Here is a 22755-nt window from a genome sequence, read left to right on the forward strand (position 1 = left end):
CGCTAACGCCCCGACACTGACGCATTCTGGGTAAATTGATGATAAACCTCTGTCATAGGTCAAGTATATTTCGCGCAAGTTGTGAATTCGTTTTAATTTTTCGTTGTTTAATGTTTGGCTTGCTCCTAATTTTCGTCTGTTATAAATGAGTACATCATTGCTATGGACGTCACACGTAAAAGTTAGTCAACTAATCAAATGCCTAACGATTTAAATAATGATTTTAGGGATAAAATAGTATACTATTAATATTAATATACTAGGCCTAGTAGGGTAGCTAGCTAGTATATATAGCCTACTAGGCTAGGCCTCCTCTATCTAGCCTAGGCCTACCGCCAGACTCGGGGTGCCTGGGCTCTGTGTGTTGTGAATTTGTGTAGGCCTAGTGCTAGGTTTAAATTTTAAAATAAGTAGTTGCCATTTTGTATCTTTAGTTTTCAAAATATGCTCAGTGATTTAGTTTAGTAATTTCAACACACATTTTAATTAATGTTTTGTAAAATTGTGATCGTTTTTTATTTTTTTAATTAAAAGATTTGTTCTGCTATTTGTTGATGATAAATATTATAATTGAATAATTTTGAATTTGATGAATGTTCTTAATTATAATTTTAAAACTATTTTCAACAATTACTATTTTTTATAATGTATTGTGGCTGACAAATGTCTACAGATTGGTTATACTTTTGATTGTTTTTTTTGTTGTTGAAACAAAAATAAAAGAATTTAAAGAAAATCAATGTATTAACTATTGACTCCGTGACTCGTGGACCATCGTCGCAGCTCAGAAAAGGGGGCTGAAAAAAGATATTGTCCTTGGTCCAGACATTAGCGAACAGAGTGAGATTAGGATGGGTATACTGCTTTAGGCTAGTCCCAGTGCTAACAAAACAGTGACAGATGATTGAGCTTTGTAGATAGGCATAGGCCTACCATCTTGCCTAGGCCACTAGACAAAATTAGATTCATCCAACCTCCTTAAGCAACCTAGGCTAGTGATGATCAGAGAGATTCATTCCACTGTGGGGTGGATGATCTGCAGGCAATATTTCGGTGATGGCAATATTTTGGTGATAATAATAATAATAATAATAATTATTATTATAATTATAATAATAATAGTAATAATAATAGTCCCTAATAATATTAAGTTAATATTAAAAAGGATTCCTATCGAAAAATTAATTACCAAAGGTGGTCTGTGCCTAAGTTAATTTTGCCTGAATTTTGGAAAAGGAATTTAAGTCTTAATTTTAGCCCAGGCGATATATTCCCAGTGCAAGATTATTATACATTTTGGATGTCTTGTTTGAATTTTGCACTAAATTAAAAATCCGGACTTTGCACAGAATATTAAAAACTTAGATATACTGTACAAGAAGAGAGGGATAAATGAAGGCTTGAAACAAATTAGTCTCAAAATCCGACCAGTTGATCACACAGGCTTGGTTATGTTTATATGCACATTTTTAAAGCCAGTTTAGACTACACAATTTTTAGTTAAGTTTTGAAAGTATCCCCTGCATAATAACATAACTTTCATGGTTTATTTGAAGCCTAATTTATTTGAATGATTTTTTTTTCAGATTTCAAAGAAGCATTAGGAATAATATCCAATGTTTTAAATGACAGCTCATTTGTGTCTATTGATGGAGAATTCACTGGTTTACACTACGACAGCAGAGTTATTCCAAATGCTTTCGACACTCCAGAAGAAAGATACCAAAAGTTAAGACAAGTAAGCCATAGAATGTTAGACAAAAACACATTTTTTCAGCCACCATTAAGAAAATCCTCCATCAGTAATCTGTTAAGAAGGTATCAGTGGCGTATCTAGGGGGTGCGCGGGGAATGCATGCCCATCCCTCAGGCGCCCCTCCCCCAGGCTTCCCCGCCCCAAAAAAAAAAAATCACGGTCAATTTGTTAAAAAGCTCCTAAAATCACATTATTTTGCGAGTTAGTCCCCCTTAACTGATCATCGAGCCCCTCCACTTCACCTTTGCATCCCCATCAGCATCCCCTCTTCAAGATTCCTCAGTAACTAAAAAAGTTGTATAATTTTCTACATATATTAGTAGTAGACTATTTAAAGAATCAATTTAATATGAATCTAAGAGCCCCTAAATTGTCATATTTTTTGTCCTTAGACCACCTTGAAACATTTTGAGTGATGCCCGACAACGACCACTTTGCTCATTGGTTGCCCACACCCCCGTAATTGTAACAATGTTGAATTCTGCACAGCTCCTCTTTGAGGTTTTTTTCAAGGTTGTGAAGCTTTGTGAGTAAAGTCTGGTTTCCATACAATTGCTACACTGTTGTTTTACAGTGTTTTCAGTGCAATGGTTGCTCCACCAGTAATATTTCATTAAATAAATAAATAGTATATTATATTTTAAAGGGTTCAATGGACTTCATGTTGGTGCAGTTTGGTTTGTGCATTTTCAAGTACAATGGTAAAAGTTCAAAGTAGGTATTATTTTAATTATTTTTTCCTCCTTTGAAGGAGGTTATGTATTCACCACTCTCTTTCTGTTTGTCTGTCTATCTATCTGTCTGTTAGTAAAATTACGCAAAATCTGATGAATTGATCATCGTAAAATTTAGTAGAATGGTAGGCCTATATAATAATTTAAAAAGACACCTTTTTCAATTTTTGGAAGAAAAGGTCAAAGAACAAGGGCTAGCTCACCAAAATTTAATTTTTTACGCTCGAGCTTATGAAAAAATAATAGAATGGCCTCATGTATTCAGGTAGCATTTAATGAAACAATGGGCCTAATTACAGCGGGCAATTAACGATTTCAAATTGATATTTCTAAAAATTTTTATATAAGCGCATGTGAGTTCTTCACAGATTTCGAAAGACAAAAGCTTCACGCATGCGTGTTCAAAATTTCTGACGTATTGGAGCTAAAATAAAAGCAGAAGAGCGATTTGAAAACCACCTATTTTTTAGTCACAAAATTTCGATTGCAGTCGAAAATGGGAATTCTCGGTTTGAGGTCAATTTCGACTACAGTCGAAGACAGTATCTAGAGGGTTAAGATTGTAATTGTTATAGACCATACTACATGTGATAACCAGGACACAAAATAAATTTAAAAAAAAAGAGGTATTTTAACATTGGTTTTGACTTTTCTACAGGTACACAGTTTATCCTTTCAATTTCTATGTATTTCCAACTCCTCTCAATCGCCATGCACCTGATCCAAGATTTCTGTGTCAGGTTAGTTTTCAATGTCAGTAATGATTGTACAGCTGTAGGAAGTTAATAAATGTCACTTTGATTGATTGATTGATTGAGCTTTATTCCTAGGTTCAAGTATTAATTCATGTCACAATTTTTTTTTTCAGCTTAAAATTCCTCCATAATTTATGACTGACGAGAGATACACACACATGAATGAAAAAAAAGGGATTAGCCAGAAGTTTAGTTAGTTTAGTTAGTTTAGTTTAGTTTAGTTTGTAGTAATAATGTGTTTTTGTTTTTTCAGAGTTCTAGCATTGACTTTCTTGCCACCCACAACTTTGACTTCAATAAACTTTTCCGAGAAGGCAAGTTTCCCATTGAATTGTAATCTAATCTTGTAATGTTAATAATGTTTTTTTTTCATGGTTTATCTTTTTTTTTTGTTGTTAATCGCTTCAAAAAGGAGAAGAAAATGAAATAGTAAAAAAGTAAAAGAAAACAAATGGAGATGGAAAGAAATGAATAATTGAATGTTAGGCAAAATTAAAGAATATTTACATTAAAAATAAATAGTGTAATTTTTAATATTTGATATATTGCTTTTCAGACTAAATAAGCATAGAGGTCTGTACCTACATAATGTTCTAAAAATTCACCATTATTCAATAGCAGATGAACTGATATATAAATCACAAATTATTTTTTTATTTTTGTTATTATTACACTGCTGTCATAGCTACAGAGTAAACTACTGTAGTACAAACACATTTATGTGAAAAAGTTGTTAAAGTTTAGCTATCAAAAGCTAATTTAATTCTCTTTTTTCTTCTCTGTTCACAGGAATCCCGTATTTGACATCCAACAATGCTCATGCCATGAGAGAAGAGATACTGCAGAAATATGCTGGGCAGGGAATCATATTACCAAACAGCCCTGCTTTCCGAACACCTCCAGCTAAAGGTCCCGTCATCATTCCAGATGAGCATAAGGAGTTCATCAATAATATTGTGTAAGAATAAGACTTAAATCAACATTTTTAAAAACCCCTTTTTTAGGCAAAGTCCAATCATCTCCATAGGCAGTGATTGTCTCTTGATGTTTGGCCTGGCAAAGACCTAACTTAGATTTGAAGTGGAGTTGAATGACTTGGTGGGTAAGGTGTTTGCCTCCTAATTCCAGGGTCCTGGGTTCAATTCCTGTCACAGTAACAAGATTTTTTTCTCACAACTAAAACAACTCCCCTTTCTAATCCGCATAATGAGACTGAGTTTATGTTGAGCATCTTTTGTTTATGTTTGTATTATGAAGGGATATGCCACTTAGAAAAGTCATTATGTTCACTGTTTGCCATATCCAACCTTGGCCTTGTGCAGTGCCTAAAATAAATAAATAAAAATTAAATTGAAGTAGCTGTTTATATAATAATAATATTGAAAACTATGCAGCACTGGTATCCGCCAACTAAATCCTTTCCGAGCCTCTGGAGCTCATAGGGCTGGAGCTTATCCCCAGTTTCTGTAGTGTGAAGCGGATGAGAGTTGTACTCCCCCTGGACGGGACACTAGTCCATCGCAGGTTAGTCCCCAGCAGTTTGCTGGTACCCATTGATACAGATGGTTGGACTGACAATGTAGCTAAATTTCCTTGCCCAAGGAAACAAACGAATCTGCACAGCGGAGACTCAAAAACCCCGACTGACGATTGAAAGCCCAAACCTCAACTGCTGCGCCAAACTGCTGCTATAATTAAATTAAAGTAGCTGTTTATATAATAATATTAATTATAATATTGAAAAATATGCAGTACTAGTATCTGCCAACTAAATAACTATCATTGCATTTGGCATGAAGAACCATATATGGACAAACAAAAATATTGACATCCATAATCAGTGACTTGAAATTTTGCCTTATTAATGAAGTTATTGATTGATTTATCAATTGGTACATAGACAAATATGAATTTAAATTTTCTGGTCTCATAATTAGCTTCAATGAATTTCACTAACTTCTATTTGCAGATCAAAAACAGAAGCTTTGTTAAAAGATAATGATAAAACATCATTACAACTTGATCCGTGCAATGGGTAAATAGAGTGACATATTTATTTATTTCGAATCTTTACTTCAAAAACATCAAATCTGTACACAAAACAACAAATTGCAGTATAAACTGAATTGAATGTTGAGTAATTTTTTTTTTTTTTTTAATTGTATAATTAGAAAAAGTGAAATTGAGAAATATAGAAATACAATAATACATAAAAAGCACACGTCAACAAATTAAAAAATTAAAAAGTCAAAAAGTCAAATTACAAAAATGTATACATTCTTAAGCCCCTGTCCAAATTATCAAATTTGATTTGACAAAAACATGTGACATGCCTATATATGGTCATGATGACATCACATCATAACCATGTATAGGTACCTAATGACTATAAGCATACAACAGATTTTTTTTGTCAAAGAAAATTTGATAGTATGGAAACAGCTTTAGGAAGTTTCCATGGCAAAATAAATTATCAGTTTTTACATCATTTCATAAGATGGTAAATGTATGTGTCAGTTCTGATAAAAAGATTGTGAGAGAAGAGTTCATTATCATAATTTATATATATTTTAATGATATTTTTACTTGATTATTTTATGCTAATTAATGTTCTCATTGTCATCAGAGTTCAATTTTGGCAATCATGTCTGGTCAATTGAGTGTTTTTTCCCTCTCTGTTATTTTGTGTTTGTCTGTTTTATTGTTTGTTGGACTAAATAAATGAAATGAAATCTGAAAATTAATTGATCAAGAAACTTAAATGATCTATTTATTGAACTCGATACAACAATTATTTAAAAAAAAAAAACATTTTTATTTTGATGTAATTATTTTTACAGCTGTCCTAACATGCTCAAGTCTTCTTGTCATATGTAAATATGCTGCTATATACAAAGTATATCAAACTGTTTTTTCTTGTTTACAGATTTCAAAGAAAGTTAATTTATCAGACTATGGAAACTAAGTAAGTTATGAATAAATTTTAAAATAGATATTTGAACATGTTTTAAGCCCTTGACTAACATATTGTTTTTTTTTTAATTGTATTTATTCATTCTGAAGTGAAAAAGTAACTTTCAAGGTTAAAAGTCCAGAAAAGTACAAAAAACAACTTATTTCTGGTGTGGTCTATAATTGAAACAACAATAATAGCAAAGATTTATTGTTTTTATTGTCTATTGTGAGGTCATCTCACTTTTATTTATCGAATTTCAAATTCCATCATACAGTAACCTCATTTAAAAACAAATAGCACACTTATATAAAAAACTCTAATTATAATGCATCTGTTTAAAATGAAACAATAAAATCAGCAAATTGTTGAAAACAATGTTTATTTTTTATCCATCAATATTGAGATATTTATACCGCATAAATTTCTTTCAAAAGCGCAAAAAATAATGACGACTAAAAAGCTTTCGCAAATGAAACAACTTTTAGAGATTCTTCTAGAACAAAAAATTATGTTCATATACAAAAATAAATCAAATGTGTGTGTATGTGCTTACCTGTGGTCGTTTCTGGTAAGATATCTAATAATAATAATGTACACTATTTAACAAAATTAATTTGCTAATATTATTAAATTATTGCTGAAAATGAAAGTTTTTAATAATAATAAAAAAGGAAATAATAGTACGTATAATACTATGTCATTGTCTCATCCTATTATTCTTTCAGGTTTCAAACAAAATTAATAGTAGAAACGAAAACAGGAGAGAAGGTGTGTTTTTATCTGTGTTTCATTGATAATTTTTTTTTTAATTGTTCATGTAATAATTTCATATTAAATGGTTTTTTTTTATATATATATAGTCATATATATACAGTACAGTTGAACTTGCCTAAGTCAAATCCAAAATGCATTAAAAAATTGTTCGACTTTTTGATTTACAGATTGTTATTTAATGGAAAACACAGCAATTTGGCATGTAAAATAAGTTAGAAATTATTCGAGTTAGGCAAAATCAACTTATGCAAGTTTAACTGTAATCATTATTTTATTGCAAGCTAAATGAATAAAAGTATAGTATCAATAAATATACAGTATATTGTTTACAACTTATACTTTATTTGTTCAGCATCCCAATCATAATAATAACAGTATAGTTTTGTATTTTCATTTATGTATTGGTGAACATTTTCTACGTCATTAAATCATCAACAGAAAGAACGCTACATAGTAATTACAAAAGCTACTTCAGAGGATGACAAGAAGAAACGAGACCAACTTAGGATGCAAGCAGAATTGGTAAAAATTTATTTTAATCTTTTACCTATAATTTCATTATTTTTGTTAGTTTTCTAAATGTTTGGTATTTTGAAATTGTTAATGTTTGGCCCAATACCAACATGAAATCTTCCAATTATGTATATCAGTATTTCTTTGTCGCAATTAAAAAGTAATATATGATTTATCTGTATGATTACTGAAAACTGACATGCGATATAAGTCTATCTTTATAATAATATTAGTAATAATAATAATAATAATAATAATAATATGGTATGGAGATTAGGGATACAAGGTGCTGGCGATGTTGTTGTTATTACCCCGGTCATCGGATCCATAATCAACCCAGCACAAAGTGCAACCTCGTCTACTCGCTGGGTAGTATTCCTAGTCATGCGTGCAATTTAATGCCGACACAGACTAATACTTGCAATGCCACATCACCCTACCAGGTACCCATTTATACTCCTGTGTGGAGAGAGGCAAACGTAAGTAAATTGCATTGCCCAAGGTCACGAGCAATGCGAGGAGCGTCGGCCTCAAACTCCCGATCTCACGACCGGAAGTCCAACACCTTACATGCTGCCCCACACGCTCCTACTTTACAGTTATGTTTAAGCCTGTCCCTATTTACATAGTCAATGTAATAATGAAGTGTGTTTAGCCTTGTAAATGTCTGTGTCCTTCTTTTGTTTACTGTAATGGGCAGATTTGTATCTGTTGTTAAGGTGCTGAAAAAATAACTGTAAACAATAAGGTTTATTTGTAAATTTCTGAATCACTCTCTGTTTTGGAAAACATTCTACGGAATTCATATTCCACGAAAAATTGTTTTTATAACGTAGGAAGTTTCGAGACCAACATGATACACACCCAAATTAAATTTAAATTAATTCAGCTTAAAGTTTCATTAATTCAATTATGGGTTAGTTGGCCAAAGTATGCTGCTCAGCGATATATCCTGCTCACTATCACCTTGGACCTTTTTCCTTTTATGTTTAGAAACAACCCTAATTTAGATTTATCAAGATTTGCCTACTTTAACCATTATTTTAGTTAGAGGCAGTACAGATCAAGATGAAAAACAAAATTGTATGTTATTTGAAATTGTTAAAAAGTATATTATAAATCGTTTTTCTGTTTAATTCTTTTTTGACTTAGGCACAAGTAAGTAACTTAAAGTAAGGAAGTCGGTGGTCCCTAGTCTGTAAGGACTTATTCTTGTAAAGGAACCACTGTATAATATTCTGTTAAACAAACAAAAAATGTATATTTGTTAGGTTAGGACCATGGAAATACAAAATCATATATAAATACATCTACCTACAGTCAACTGTCATGAATTCCTACTTGACGTATTTCCAAGAAATGAAATGACTAGGAATTCCTCTTTGACATATAAAACATAAACACAGTTCACAATGTTGTAACACAACTCTCAAATAAACTTTTATTCTGTATAAACTCCAAGAAGAATCCGGTATCAAAATAACACAATAACATTCACATAAACATGTGAAAATGTGAAAACATGTAAAAATCTGTGTTTCAAAAAGAGTTTTTTGAAAGATAAAACTATCAGCTTATATAACCTAGCATTCAAGAGCATTCTATCTTCCCTAAGTTCCTCATTGGTTACCTTACATCATAATTAACCAGTAGGCTTATTGCCTCTACAGTACCCAAGATTCCAGAAACTTCCAAATATTACTCTTGGATTCTACATAGTGTCATGTGTTCCTATAAGTACCAATGTGGTTTACATTGTTTATTTGGTCATTAAATGTTATTTAGAATGTTCCATGCATTAAAAATGTTAAATTAAGACAAGGAATGGCAATTTATTACATCAACATCATGCATCATCTGCACTTGCTGCCTGCATGAAACAATGTCAGTAAAACTTCATAAATTATCTATTCTACTTGCGCAGTATGACCCCCATCATACTGATGACAAATTTTCTAGCAGAGATCTTCAATTGCTGCCAGGAAATACCACAAACACATTTTATGATACCTTGTATGAAACACGTAACCGGCAACTGTAATTCATGTATGTAATTTTGAAATTAACACGTTCCAACACAACCATGCTGATCCTGTCAGGGATTGAATGTGGCCACACGTAACAAATGGTACATGGAATTGATGTAACGCAATGCTGAATATAATCATATACAACGAATCCAACCCCACTCCCTCGGAGCGCTAGACGACACGATTCCGTCTGCTGATTATTACCGGTGGCAGTCTGAATGGATCGCCCTTAAAAATGATCCTATGCGTGCACGTCGTTGTGATGTTGCGTTCTGCATGCTGAATGTAGACACATCAGTTTGTAATTATCTTTCAATGGAATGTATTTTTTAACTCATGTATATTATTACTGTTTCTTAGTTTCATTTGTATATTTTTCTGTTTTTGTTTTTTTTTTTGTTTTTTTTTAATGAGGGTTGGAGAATCACTTGATCAGTTGATTTAGTCATACCATCTGCCTCCTAATAGTTCTTTTATTTTTATGTGTCTTTCTTTGATGAAGTAAAATCTCACAACGGTAGGGAAATTTGAAAACGAATCAGCATGAGAATGTGATAATTTCTCCCAAAAAACTGCTTCAGGATCCAGAAAATCGCGTTCTAAGCTAATGGAGCATATTCTCGACATATGTATAGGTCACCTGGCAAGATTGTACATATTGTGGCTTCGGAGGGAAAAATATTTTTGAAACTTGTAAATTTCAGGATGAGGTAGAAGATGCTGTCGGATTTTCAAAAGTGATTGACATGATATCGGAGTCGGGACGTGTTGTCGTTGGCCACAATATGCTTTTTGACCTTCTGCACACGCTCAATCAGTTCAGTTGCCAAATACCTGAGGTAAGAATAATGTAGTATTGTACTGAAATATGTCTGAATCATTTCAACCTGAAGATATGTAGCAAAAACAAGCCAAACCTGCCACTCGTCGCAAATTGTGTTTCAGAATTAATGGCCAAAACATGCTGAAATTTCAACATTTTTAAAATCTATTTAATTGCACTAAACCTGTCTCTTATACACATCTAGATGTGTATAAGAGACAGGGCCTCCTACTATAGTATAGAGGCCTAGTCCTCCTAGTTTTTAACAATTTGGTGATGGTTTCTGCCTGAGAAATAAATGAAATCATAAACTTTGAAGGCTGATTTCTCAAATATTGTTCTTTAAACAGCTGTATGGTTTAAACTCTTGTAACTTCATAAGAACATGTCAGATTTAAATGATCCTTTTACCATTTTATATCTCATTTTTATCTTTAACCCAGTATTAATAACTAACGAGTGACTGGTTTGGCTTGTCTTTGCCTCATATGCTGTTTGTGTTGAGCTCAGTAAACAACTATATCCAATATTTGAGTTTCTTAGTTTGTAATTAAGCATAATATAGCTTTCAATAATTGCAGTACTTTCTTTGGCAATTTAAAAGATGCAGACATAATTTGCTGTTTATATATTATTTACATTGACTCGTAAATTAGCTAGTAAAATTGTTTTATGGATTTGTATTTGTAGTAAATAGTCTAGGAATTGAGAGTTGATTGTAAAACATTTTATCATAATATTTATTCATAGAATCTTTTGGAGTTCAAGAATATGTCACATTGCGTGTTTCACCGTGTGGTGGATACAAAGGTTATGGCAAGTACTCATCCATTTAAGGTAAGATAAGGGTTATACACATTTTTTCTGTTTTTTTATAACTCTTTTTAAAGATTTAAAAAAAATTTCTAATAAGGATGACATGGCTTATGAAAAGCTTTTTTCCAAATCTAAAATTTTCCAAAAAGAAACTTGAATCTTTGGTTAAGATACTTCATCCTAACTTTTGGCCACATTGTTATACCACTTTTTCTTGAATCAGGATTGAAGACAATTTGTGCTTTTAGAAAATCTATTGGTTGGATGGGCAAACAAATATTTTGAGTTTTGAAGACCTAAATAGTCTTTCGATGACAGGGAGTTTATGCTTATCCAACTCGAGGGCATTTATTGACTGTTCCCATTAACAAATGGCTTTGTATATTGTAGTTTACTGGTGCACTCTGTTCATGTATGCTTTTTTCCAGTTTTGTCAGTGATTGCATTAAGTAACTGATGCATTAGAATAGTAAAATAAATAATAAATAGTTAAAAAAAATAATAAAAATAAAGAACTACTTATAATTTATTAATGTTTCTTTTAATGCCAGCTATATATTTTAATGTCTTGAGTAATATTATATTTTCAATTTCTCATTTTTAATCAGGAATTCATCATGAGTTCAGCACTGGGTGACTTACACAAGAGGCTTCAGGACAATCCCTTCATACCACCCACAATAGGCAAGTTATACAGTAAATCGTTTTGAGGGGTTCATTCACTAACAATCTTTTCTATCTTAATGTCATCTATCCACAGTTTCATTGTACAATCTGTGCAGACCACCAATCGAACCATGGGCCTCAAATTGGCTGTGCAAGGTCCTTAGGTCAGGTCAGGTCACTCCCATAGTCCAAAGACCATCAGGGCACTTTGATGAATACACCCTCCTCCTCTACTTCAGTCGATCCTCTGCTTCCCTCAAACAAAACGTCATAGTCTTTCCCATCCAATCTGTGATGTCTTTAAGCCATGTGGTCTTAGGACGACCTCTACCCCTGGTTCCTCTAAAAGGGATAGAAAATTCAAAACTACTATATGGCCCAGGCCCTGAGCGTAGTAGGGCCTCTTGATGGAATGTTTGTTTACATGGACTTCTGCCAAATCATAACAAACAAGTCCAGCCATGTCAGGTCTTTAAGTACCAGTATATCTTCATAAATTCACATTTTCAGATTAAGATTACATTACATAACGTTAAAAATACTTCATATTTTGTGTTATATATTTTACTATATACACACAGCAGAGCATCGCCTGAAGCAAGCGAGAATATTTACCATAACATTTAATGGTAATTTTAGTAACTTTACTTCTTTTTAGCTTCATAAGCTCTACTGCAAATACAATGCATATACTCTAGGTACTTTATAAGTTTCATTATTATTAATTCAAACCGTATCAGGCAACGCCATTCTTTGGTCACCTTATGAAGGACGATGACAGATAATCTTTGTGTTATTTACCATTAAAATCAGGCGTCCGGAGGGAAAATATTTTTTGATATGTTGTTGTTTTTAAACATTCAAAAATCTGTATCTCATTCACCGTTGCTCTGTTTTTAATCAAACAACTTTTTTTTGTCTTAGAAAAATCAGTTCTACAACATATCAAAAATTTTTTTTCCTCCGGAGTCTGACTTTAAAGTTACAGCAACTCTTCACCTTTGTTTCATGCATTTACTTTTATTTTTTGTTGCTGATACAGTACTTGTTTGATTTGTCTAAATTTAAGTAAGTAATTTCTGTTCATATTTTAATTATAGAAATGGCATCAAACTTCAGCGGGTACAGTGAAGGAGAGATGCACCACGAGGCAGGTTACGATGCTTATCTTACGGGTCAGTGCTTCGCAATAATGGCCAATTACCTTGGAACCTTCATGGACCCTCCAAAACAACGTGTTTCACCATCGTCTCAGTTTTTGGAACCATTTATGAACAAGTATGTGTTAACACATTTACTGCAAAGATGTTTTTCCTACCTCCGTCCTACATACCAAGGCATAAAGGGCGCCACCATAATGAAAATTATTTACATCAACTGTAGTGAAACACGAACAAATCTACAGTAGTATGTTTAGATCATTTCTTCTGGGCCTTACGGAACCTCCAGGGCGAGAAATCGTGTTCTGACAAACACTGCCAGCAACTTTACATGGAATACAATAGTTATCCTTTGGACAGGTGTGGATGTAAACATGTCCTTGGAGCCCTGGGTGAACCCTGTCAATGTGAACTCGAGTCCCTGGCAGTGAACGTATAAAAAAAACAAAACATTAATACCTATGAATACTTTTATTTCATTGATTTAGGAAGAAAGTTTTTGATTAATCAAATTTGAATGTTGGTACACAGCCTTCATAGCTATGCTTGTGGAAAATGTAAACTCTGACCTTTCCTTTCCAGTGGTTGGCTATAATTTGAAGGGCATTGATTCAAATCCTATTCTAGTTACATTATCTTCTGCAATTTATCCACATTTTGTAATAATGTTAAACCAACAGAAGTCCCTACAATATGCGCTCTATAAGTCAACCATTATTATTATTATTTTTATTTTGTCACCACTTAGGACTATAAATGTGTACCATATTTTATAAGAGTCTCATAAGTCAGCCGTGCATAGTTGTTTTGTTTAAAGAGAAGGGAATCATTATCATCTCATTGTAAAAAACATTATTAATACCATGTGTTATAATACTGATTCATTATTTTTCAGAATCCATCTGATGCGTAGCAATGACATTCCATACTTGAACTTAAATGGACCAGATTGTAAGTATTTTAACTGCACTGACTCATGTTATGAATTTACTTATTTCATTTATTTTTTCTTTCAACAGGAATGAAGTGTACACTTGCCAACTCTCACGTATAATGCATGAGTCCCACGCATGAGCATCCACTTTTTACGTCTTGCGCCTATGTTGTCCCGCGCCTATGTCACAAAAATTTTATAACATAAAATTGCTGATTATACCCTAAAATTCATAAAAGCGATGTGAATTCAACATTTAGATGTGACTGCAGGCCATACAAATTTATTCTAACGAAGCTTTACTGACTGACGACTGTAATCAGTAGCAGTTCAAGCTCTATTTCGTAATGTTTACATAGAGGGCGGTATATACAAATTTCCTTTTGTTTGTTTTTTTTTGCCTTGAGCATCAAATGCAGCAAAGTTGGCAGGTATAGCAGTGGAGGTGTACCTTGGTGGTTAAGTGTGCTTTCTAATCCCAAAGCCTAAATTCTGTAATATCAAGATTGTTTTTAAAGATGTACTGTCCCTTGAAAATGACCAAAATCATTAAAAAATAATTTTTAAATTAACTTGCTCATTTTGCAGTAACATACAAATTATTAACTTGAGCATTGAAATTATTAAATTAAAAATCTGATTTTTTAACTGGATAATTATAATAAAGATAATAAAACACTTCCAGTGACTGGAAGTGTTTCTATCATTTTTTCGCTGTAAAATGATGGTTTTTATGGGTAAGCATTTTTTTAAATACACTAATTTCTATGTTCAAGTTGATAATTTGTTAATGTTACTTCAAAATGGGCAAGTAAATTTCAAAAACGATTTAAATGATTTTTTTTTTGTTTTTTGCAAGGGACAGTACATATTTAACAACTAAAAATATCTCTTTATCAAAGTCTTTGTAGATTTTGAATTGTATAATTTAATTTTTACAATAGTTCCTGAATATCAGCTGACTAGGATAAGCTGGAAAGGTTCCACTTTATAAATGCAGGTCTCTCTCCAATTAAAGACCACTTTTAGGACCACAGTTTCTGTGGTCTTAGCAGCTTTGGTCTCTCTTTAGTATAATAAAGATAAAAGAAATTAGATAATTTGGGAACACAGAAAAGCGGTCTTTAATTGGAGGTGGTCTTTAATTGGAGGGAGACCTGTATCATTAAAAACAGAATAAAACTTTGAATTTTAAAATTTATTGTTGGATAACGTGTGAGTAAAATCGGTAATTATAGTGCTAATAATCAATTGCGACAGTTGTTAAAGATGTTGCCTTTGTCAGAAGATGTTAGTCTATATTTATAGCATCAAAACTGACACAATTAACCTTTACGCTATGCATCATAAAGAAGTACTTCCTTTGACCTCGTACAGTAAAGATTTTCTTAATCATACTTTTGCTGACTGCTATTCATAAATTAATTATTTATCTTACTTATATGTAGTGAGTTATTCATATTTTATGGTTATATTTACAATATATCAACTTGAACTTGAAATAGTGACTCTAATATAGTCTTTTTGCATTTACTTTTGAAGCCTATTAATCCTTCTATAATGTCAATGGATAATACCATTATAAATTATTTACTTAAACTTCTTTCTGTCTTTCCTCTTTCTTTCCCACTAGATGTTTTCACCAACGGTCTTGTATTCATTACATATTCAGGCTTAAATATTATGGCAGTTTTTTCCACTTCTTAAAATGTTTGAATTAAGGATCTCATAATTACAAGCTAGTGCTCTCTGTGATTTTGAGTTGGCGTCCTAGTTATTACCATGGTTGTTACAGAATTTTCGCGCAGAAATTGTGAGATGCGCTATCTTTAGTTAATGATCTTCGATGTCAAATATTGAAAAGTAATTACTGTTTGCAAGCTGAAATCGTATTATAAGATCTTTGGTATCAATATAAAACTGACAGTTATTTAGTGCTATTCTCTTCTATGATACAAAACGTTTTGTAGGCTCGGATTAGAGCAGTGAAAAGGTGAGCTTTTATTAATGACATGTTCATATACGAAACCTGGACAAAATCACAAGTTAACGTTTAGAAAAAAAAATCAATAATAAGGTTTTCAGATCTAAAATGATAAAAGCTGAGATCTCGGCTGTATTAAGTCCATGTATTATATATCTCTCATTTGTCAATTTTAACCACATCTGAAAACTATTTGCATTATAATTAGACTGGTTGCTAAGCGCATTTTGTCACTGTTCACTGTTATGCAGTCATGCATGAACTGTGCAACTTAGTGCAAGTTTCCAAAGCTAATATTATAGAATATATATATTTTTTTTTAATTTTTAATATTTTGCCACTTCCTCTGGTTTTCATTAGAACATGTCACATTTATTTAGGCCACAGGTGGAAAATGGTACGGTCCGCATGTGGCCTGACAGTGATGTTTTTGCGGCCCTCAAAATTAAAAACCCTATGTGTGCGGCCCGCCAAACATCTTTGAATAGAAAAACATCTTGTTTTTTATGGCCCGACACCGATCATCTGTAAAAAGTAATATTAATACTGAGAATAAAGTGTTATAAAACAATCCATGAAGGTTTTTGGAAGCAAACATTTTATGCCCACCCCAGATTTAGGCCTATAGCGAAACAGGCTTCCACCAACCCAGGCCAATATCTGTCACTGGGAATATCTTTTGCAATTTTCTAGGCCTAGCTAACAAGGAGTTGCGGAATTTGGAGCATCATTAAGTGTTATGTAGTGTAGTAGTGTATAGCGACTTTTATGTGTTGTCAAAAAGTACCGACATAAGTAGGGAACGGTGTGTAATTTCCCAGAGGCACTATTTAATGACATTGCTTTCCTCTCTCCACAGTACAGCCATCAAGAAACCATGTGTTCCATGTGACTTTCCCTAAAGAATGGCGTATAGGTGACCTTCATCGGTTGTTTTCCCCATTTGGATCCATCTACGTCGCCTGGATCAGTGACACGGAAGCATTTGTCTCATTGTACAAAGTGGCAGAAGCTTCAGCAGGTAATTATTATACAGTTTCCCCTCTAATTCATGATTACTATGGAGTAGAAAATGTGGGCTAAGACAGGGTGGGGGGTACTTTGAAAAAGTGGTCTTGAAGAGGAGTCTCAGATTTAAAGGGGTCTCAATTTAGAGTGTGCACTAATTAATAGATTTTTAACATGCTTATTGTCATGACCTCTCCTCTTCATCACACTAACCTGGCCATTTGATCAAACACATGTGGGACACTTTATTATTTATCAGCAGTAATCAGGGCATTGGTGTTTCAACCTACCGGATACCCACTTGTACTCCTGAGTGGGGAGAGACAGTACACCTTTAATTAGCAAATTAATTTTTTTTTAAATTCTAATTTCATTCTTTTTTCATTAGCCGAAAACATTTTTGAAGTAAAAGTGATGATTTGTTTTAACAAAATTTATGAGAAAGGTGTATCGTATCCATAGGGACTGTCTGCTAATTGATCTCAGACAAATCGCTTAAACCAGTTGACATTTTGAAGCGGATAGTGTACTGAATACGAAAACTTAGCTGGATAAAATGGCTTATGCCAATTTTCTCACATCCAGGCCACTCTGTGAAGCCTTGTCGTTTCATTTGACTTTGAAAACAACATGTTTTGTTTTTAACGCATCAATGCGACCAGCCAGGTTTGAATCCAGAGGCGTTAGTACATGTTTCTTAGCAAAAAATCCAAACCATGGCTGCCTTTAGAATCAATTCTTACTACTGTTTTGTTTTTGAGAGAAGCAGAGAATAAAAATATGGTGTTACATTTGAACCATGACATTTATTTCCACTAAATTAATGGATATTTATAATTTTAGACAAGCTACAGGTACATAATATANNNATATATATATATGTATGTATATAAATTTTTATATACATATTCACCATTAATCATGAAGCCTCTATGGTTCAGTTGGTAAATGCATCTGCAAACTAAGCAGGTGAAGCAAGTTTAAATGTAGGAAAATAACCCATAACTCGCAGTGTCATTGTGCTGAATCGCGTATGGGCGTGGTCCGTGTCTACCTCAGCTGCCGTAAAGAGACGCTTCTAGTAGCTACATGTTCAGATCATTCCACAATGACAGGTTGCTGAAATGACTATAGCATCAGGTTAACCCTCTACTCTTTCAAAAGATGCAATGGATTCTTCAAAGTGCAAACGAGTCAGATGTTACACTAAATCTCTCAAGTCCTTATCTGACTTGGTTTTACTAGAAAAAATCTGGGCGTTAAGCTGCTTGAACCAACACCGATGTTAAGGCTGTAGTTAGCGGCGCCCCTGCTTACCGCTCAGCCACTCAACTCCCCACAAATCCCAGTTTAGGTGATTTTCCAGTCTTGCAGAATAAGACATGTGAATGATCTTTAAATGTACAAATGTGTACATTTTAAAATATTTATTAAACTTATTTCACTAGTTATGAAAACCATTACCAAAGGAGAGGACTACACAGTTGTACCGTACAATGACTATAAAAGAGAGATTTACAGCAGCGTGGATACAAACTTTGAAAAAGAGAACAAAAAAATCGACCAACCGCAAGATGGTAAGACAATGACTGTTGCAGATATTGAGAAAGCAAACGTGGATGATCCTGGGAAGAGAAAGAGACGCATTTCCTCCTTGGAAGCTGATGCCGAGGTTGCTGATTTGATGGAGACCAAGGCAAAGAAACAGAAACCTATGGATCCAAAGTAAGTTTCCTCCTAATCTAGAATATTTTCTGGCCAATGGTAAATCAAACATGAGTGGTGCACTCATATCTGAAGACATGGTTGTAGGTCGCTGATGGCTGTCCACCTCACCAGTCACATAAGTCTGGTGTGCACCTTATGGAGGCAGCCACAGATAAAATGATAAAAAAATGTCTTGCAGGCTTGGTGTCATAAGGAAAATTATAAGGGCTAATATATTTTTCTTTACACTCATCAAATACAATTTACTCTATTAAACCACTTCTCTTTATGAAGCTTTAGGGAGTGAAGTTGTTTTTAGTTCAAAGTTCAAAGTTCAAAGTAATTTTATTGTCAAATAGTACAACAAGTAAAATTGAAATTTGGTTTCCTCGGATACACAAAAAAAAACAGTAAAAAAATTATCAGCTGTAAGATTTTAAAAATTTCAGTTTAAATATCATTATACCAATTTTCTTAACTAGCCACACTCACGAATAATTTCATTTTCTACATAGCATAGTGAGACCTTGATAAAGCATCTCGCTATTGCATTTTGTATGATTTGCCCATATATATCAGGTCTGATATGACATCACCATGCCCATAATAATAATAAAGTTCTTAACCGTTCTGAATCGACAGAACAAATGGTTGTCATTGACTACATGGGCAAATCACACAAGCTTGTTTTATAAAACTCCAGAGAGTTTAGAGAAAACTTTGTTTTGTTTCAACAGCGCAGCACCATTTGTATCAAGGAAGGGGGTAAAACCTCCATTACCAGGTGTCACAGAGGAGGGCGATGTTGATGTTGAAGAAGCTGGGAAAGGGGGTGAAGATGAGGTGAAAGAAAAGGACACAGAGGAAGGAAAAGTTGAACTGATCAAAACCAATTTTACCAAAGGTAGGATAAAAATATTTGTCAGTGTGGTGTACTAGTATGATGTAAAACAAAAGCAGACCATTCCGACAATAGGAGAATTTTCAGTACATTCCCAAATACTTTCAGGTGGGAATTGAAACCCACTACATCCGGATAACTAGCCTGGCGCCATAGCCACAAGACTGCCAAGCTCGCGCTTAGTGACATCGATGTGAGTTTGTGTCAGGAAAACATCATAGGAGTAATGTTTTGGCCTAACTGACATGTTTTTGTACCGAATACTAGTGATGTTTTACCCTACCTGACGTGTTATCGTACCGAACGCTAAAAGTATTCGGTACAATTAAACATGTCAGGTAAGGCAAAACATCACTTATTATGATATGCAAACTCGCATTGATAGCATTCTGACAATTTTCCAAATTTCAATTTCCAATAGATTTGGAATAGTTTACGTGCATTCTAACCAAACTTATTCAACATAGATATTGTGCTTTAAACCGAAATGTTCACTAATTAATCATCTCAGATAAGAAAGTATTTGACTTTGGCTGTTCAACTGTATTGTATAACAACACGATTGCATGTAATTCAATACTTGGACTCGGGAGTATATATTATACTTTATTGTGCCTTACTGCAATAAAATTTTGAAGATTTCCTGTGTTTCCTGTTCTTTAGTTTTGTTTCCCTTTTACTTTTTTTATGTGTTTTTGTATCCATATGGGGTTAGCTCCCTATCTGCCTTAAACGTTTGACATTTTCATAATTTAATTGTACAAAATAAAGCACATTGTCATCAGAGCTGATGCTACTATGTTCTGGTATAATTTGCACATCTCTTTAGTGGACTTCCATGGGGTTTGGTCCTGTAAATCCTTCCTTCTTTCAGGTTAGCATATGATGATCATCCTTTTCAAAATCTAATGTATTTTCTAGGTCTATTATATACTCCTGTAATAATAAAACATTATCAAATGTTCACTTTGAATAATACTAACGTCATAGCGCCACCAAACATTGCATACTTCCATTTTCATTTCATTTCTTTAGGCACAAGCGCCAAGGATATGCCAATAAGTGAACTTAATCACTGTCCTACGTGGCATATCCATTTAACAACAGGGGACTTAATGGACCAGTACACCGGGGTAACCCCCTACTCTTCTGAAAGGATGTACTGGGTTCTTTAAAGTGAACACGAGCCAAGGGCGTACACTGGGCCTACGGTTTAAAGTCCTTATCCAAAAGAATTGTTCCACCACCATAACCATTGGCGAGTGAGCCGTTCGAATCTGTGCCGATATTAGAGCTGAAGTTTACGGTGCCCCTGACTTAACCGCTTGGCCAATCAACTCGCCAACTCCGTGGATAGTTGCAATAATTCAAAAAACCTTGTTGATTGATTGAATTGATAGATTGTAGCAATTTCAAGAAAATTAAGTATTTTTATCCTTTTCTTTTAAGAACCTGTTGAAGATAAAGATGTGAAGATGTTTGAAGAACCAGAAACTTGGTGAATGCTGCTGCATCATACCATAGATAGAATCAACTCGGAGGAAGAAAGGCAGTCGCATGAATTATGACAATGGTGTCCCATTAATGTTTGAATTCCACAGTTTTTCTGTAATGTTATTTGAATTGTTCATATTCATGTTGTATATCAACAGAGTACTTATTACAATAAACATTTTTGTATTAATTCCGAAAGTTTTTAATGTGGAATTATCTATTTTGGTTATTTGTTTACTTTTAAAGGTTGTGGTTGTTGTTGAGTAATATCTGTAATTATAATTACCTTTTAATTTGCTCAATTCAATTACAACTCTCTTGTTGTTTGATTTTTAGTTTTTAATTCTTTAATTTTTTACTGGTCTCCATCCAATTGAAGACAAATTTTGGGATAATAAAGATAAAATACGTTTGTCAATATGGGACAACAGATAAGTGGTCTTTAATTGGAGGTAGTCCTTAATTGGAGGGTTTTTAATTAGAGGGAGAGCTATATTTATGTTTCATAATAAATATAATAATATGCCTGAAGAATTCCATCTGGTTTTGTATAAACTATAGCTTTTGGAAAAAGAAAGTGATTCGGAGAAAAGGAGAATAATAGAATCCATTTGCATAAGAAAACAACCTAAAAGTATGAACAAAGGTTTAGAGTGTATGAACTTTAGCACATTTATGTCAATAAAAAAAAAAGCAAAGACCAAGGGCCTAGGGGAATGTTCTACCATCAATCACCGGATGTTAGAATGCGTAACTGAACATCAGGGATAAGACCAATCCCAACTTGTAATCAGTTTGAGGAAAGGTACCTGATTGGACCAGAAACATCACCGAGGTAACATTCATTATTGTTATCTCATAGGTTGTAATAAAATGAAAAAAGAAACAAGCTAATAGTATAACTACACATCACAAATTGAGTTTTCCCAAGTGTTTTTAGATTTTCTATTATTTTCATTCTGCAGACATTGTAGATGCTTTTTTGTATTTATTAATAAAAGTGTGAGATCATAAAGAGATTCTGCCATCATTAGTGTCATAAAAATGTTTTCCCTAGAAAATTCACCTGTGTGCTCCCACGACGACAAGGGTTGGAGCAGACACACTCATATCTTCTTGTCAAAAAAATAGACATCACTTGTGCAATTTTAAACATTTTTTCAATTTCCGTGACGATGGATGGATGGATGGATTGATTCGGTGTAAACACCAAGGATAACCCACTAAAATCTGAAGGAGACTTATTTCCAGTGGGATCCTTCTGGTGGTGATTGGGCAGTACACCGGGAGACAATCCCCTACTCTTTTCCAAAGAGTGTACTGCATTCTATAACATGCACATTTGTCATAGTACACACGGGACCAACGGCTTAAACGTCGCATCAAAAAGAAGGTGCGCTATAGTAATTGCATTTCAACTGATCATCAAGTTCACATTCACATTCACTTCACATTCGCGCACCCCCATCAGCACCCAGATTTAACAATATCATAATTGAAAACAAACAGTGATCTTGTCAATAAAAGTATAATATGCAGTATATGTATATGTAGTGATCACAATAATATAGACCTGCAGATATACGTGGTTATTCTTTGCAGATGTTTCAAACATTCTTTTGTTTCAGGTTTCATAAATTTATAATATAATACTGCCTCTTAACTGTACAAATATTTAAATAGAATATAAGGTAAGCATTATTATGATCTTTGGCCAAGTTCGCAAACAATTTGCCATGCTGAG

At 33.4% G+C, this 22755-nt stretch overlaps 1 protein-coding gene across 1 annotated transcript; it reads left to right on the forward strand.

The window, feature by feature from the left end:
* Positions 1–42: 42 nt before the first annotated feature.
* LOC117107473 (poly(A)-specific ribonuclease PARN-like) lies at positions 43–22026 on the forward strand. Its single transcript, XM_033249172.1, has 19 exons — positions 43–181; positions 1587–1738; positions 2403–2470; positions 3149–3230; positions 3499–3559; positions 4035–4203; positions 5215–5280; positions 6172–6210; positions 6927–6969; positions 7414–7497; positions 10223–10357; positions 11092–11178; positions 11766–11841; positions 12924–13101; positions 13879–13934; positions 16761–16922; positions 18358–18634; positions 19354–19520; positions 20967–22026. Exons 1-19 carry the CDS (start codon positions 163–165, stop codon positions 21017–21019), a joined length of 1974 nt encoding a protein of 657 aa, XP_033105063.1. The 5' UTR covers positions 43–162; the 3' UTR covers positions 21020–22026.
* Positions 22027–22755: the final 729 nt, after the last annotated feature.

The sequence above is a fragment of the Anneissia japonica genome, unplaced genomic scaffold, assembly GCF_011630105.1.
Source record: "Anneissia japonica isolate Jap-2015-1 unplaced genomic scaffold, ASM1163010v1 scaffold284800_len683186_cov164, whole genome shotgun sequence".
NCBI classification, from domain to species: Eukaryota; Metazoa; Echinodermata; class Crinoidea; order Comatulida; family Comatulidae; genus Anneissia; species Anneissia japonica.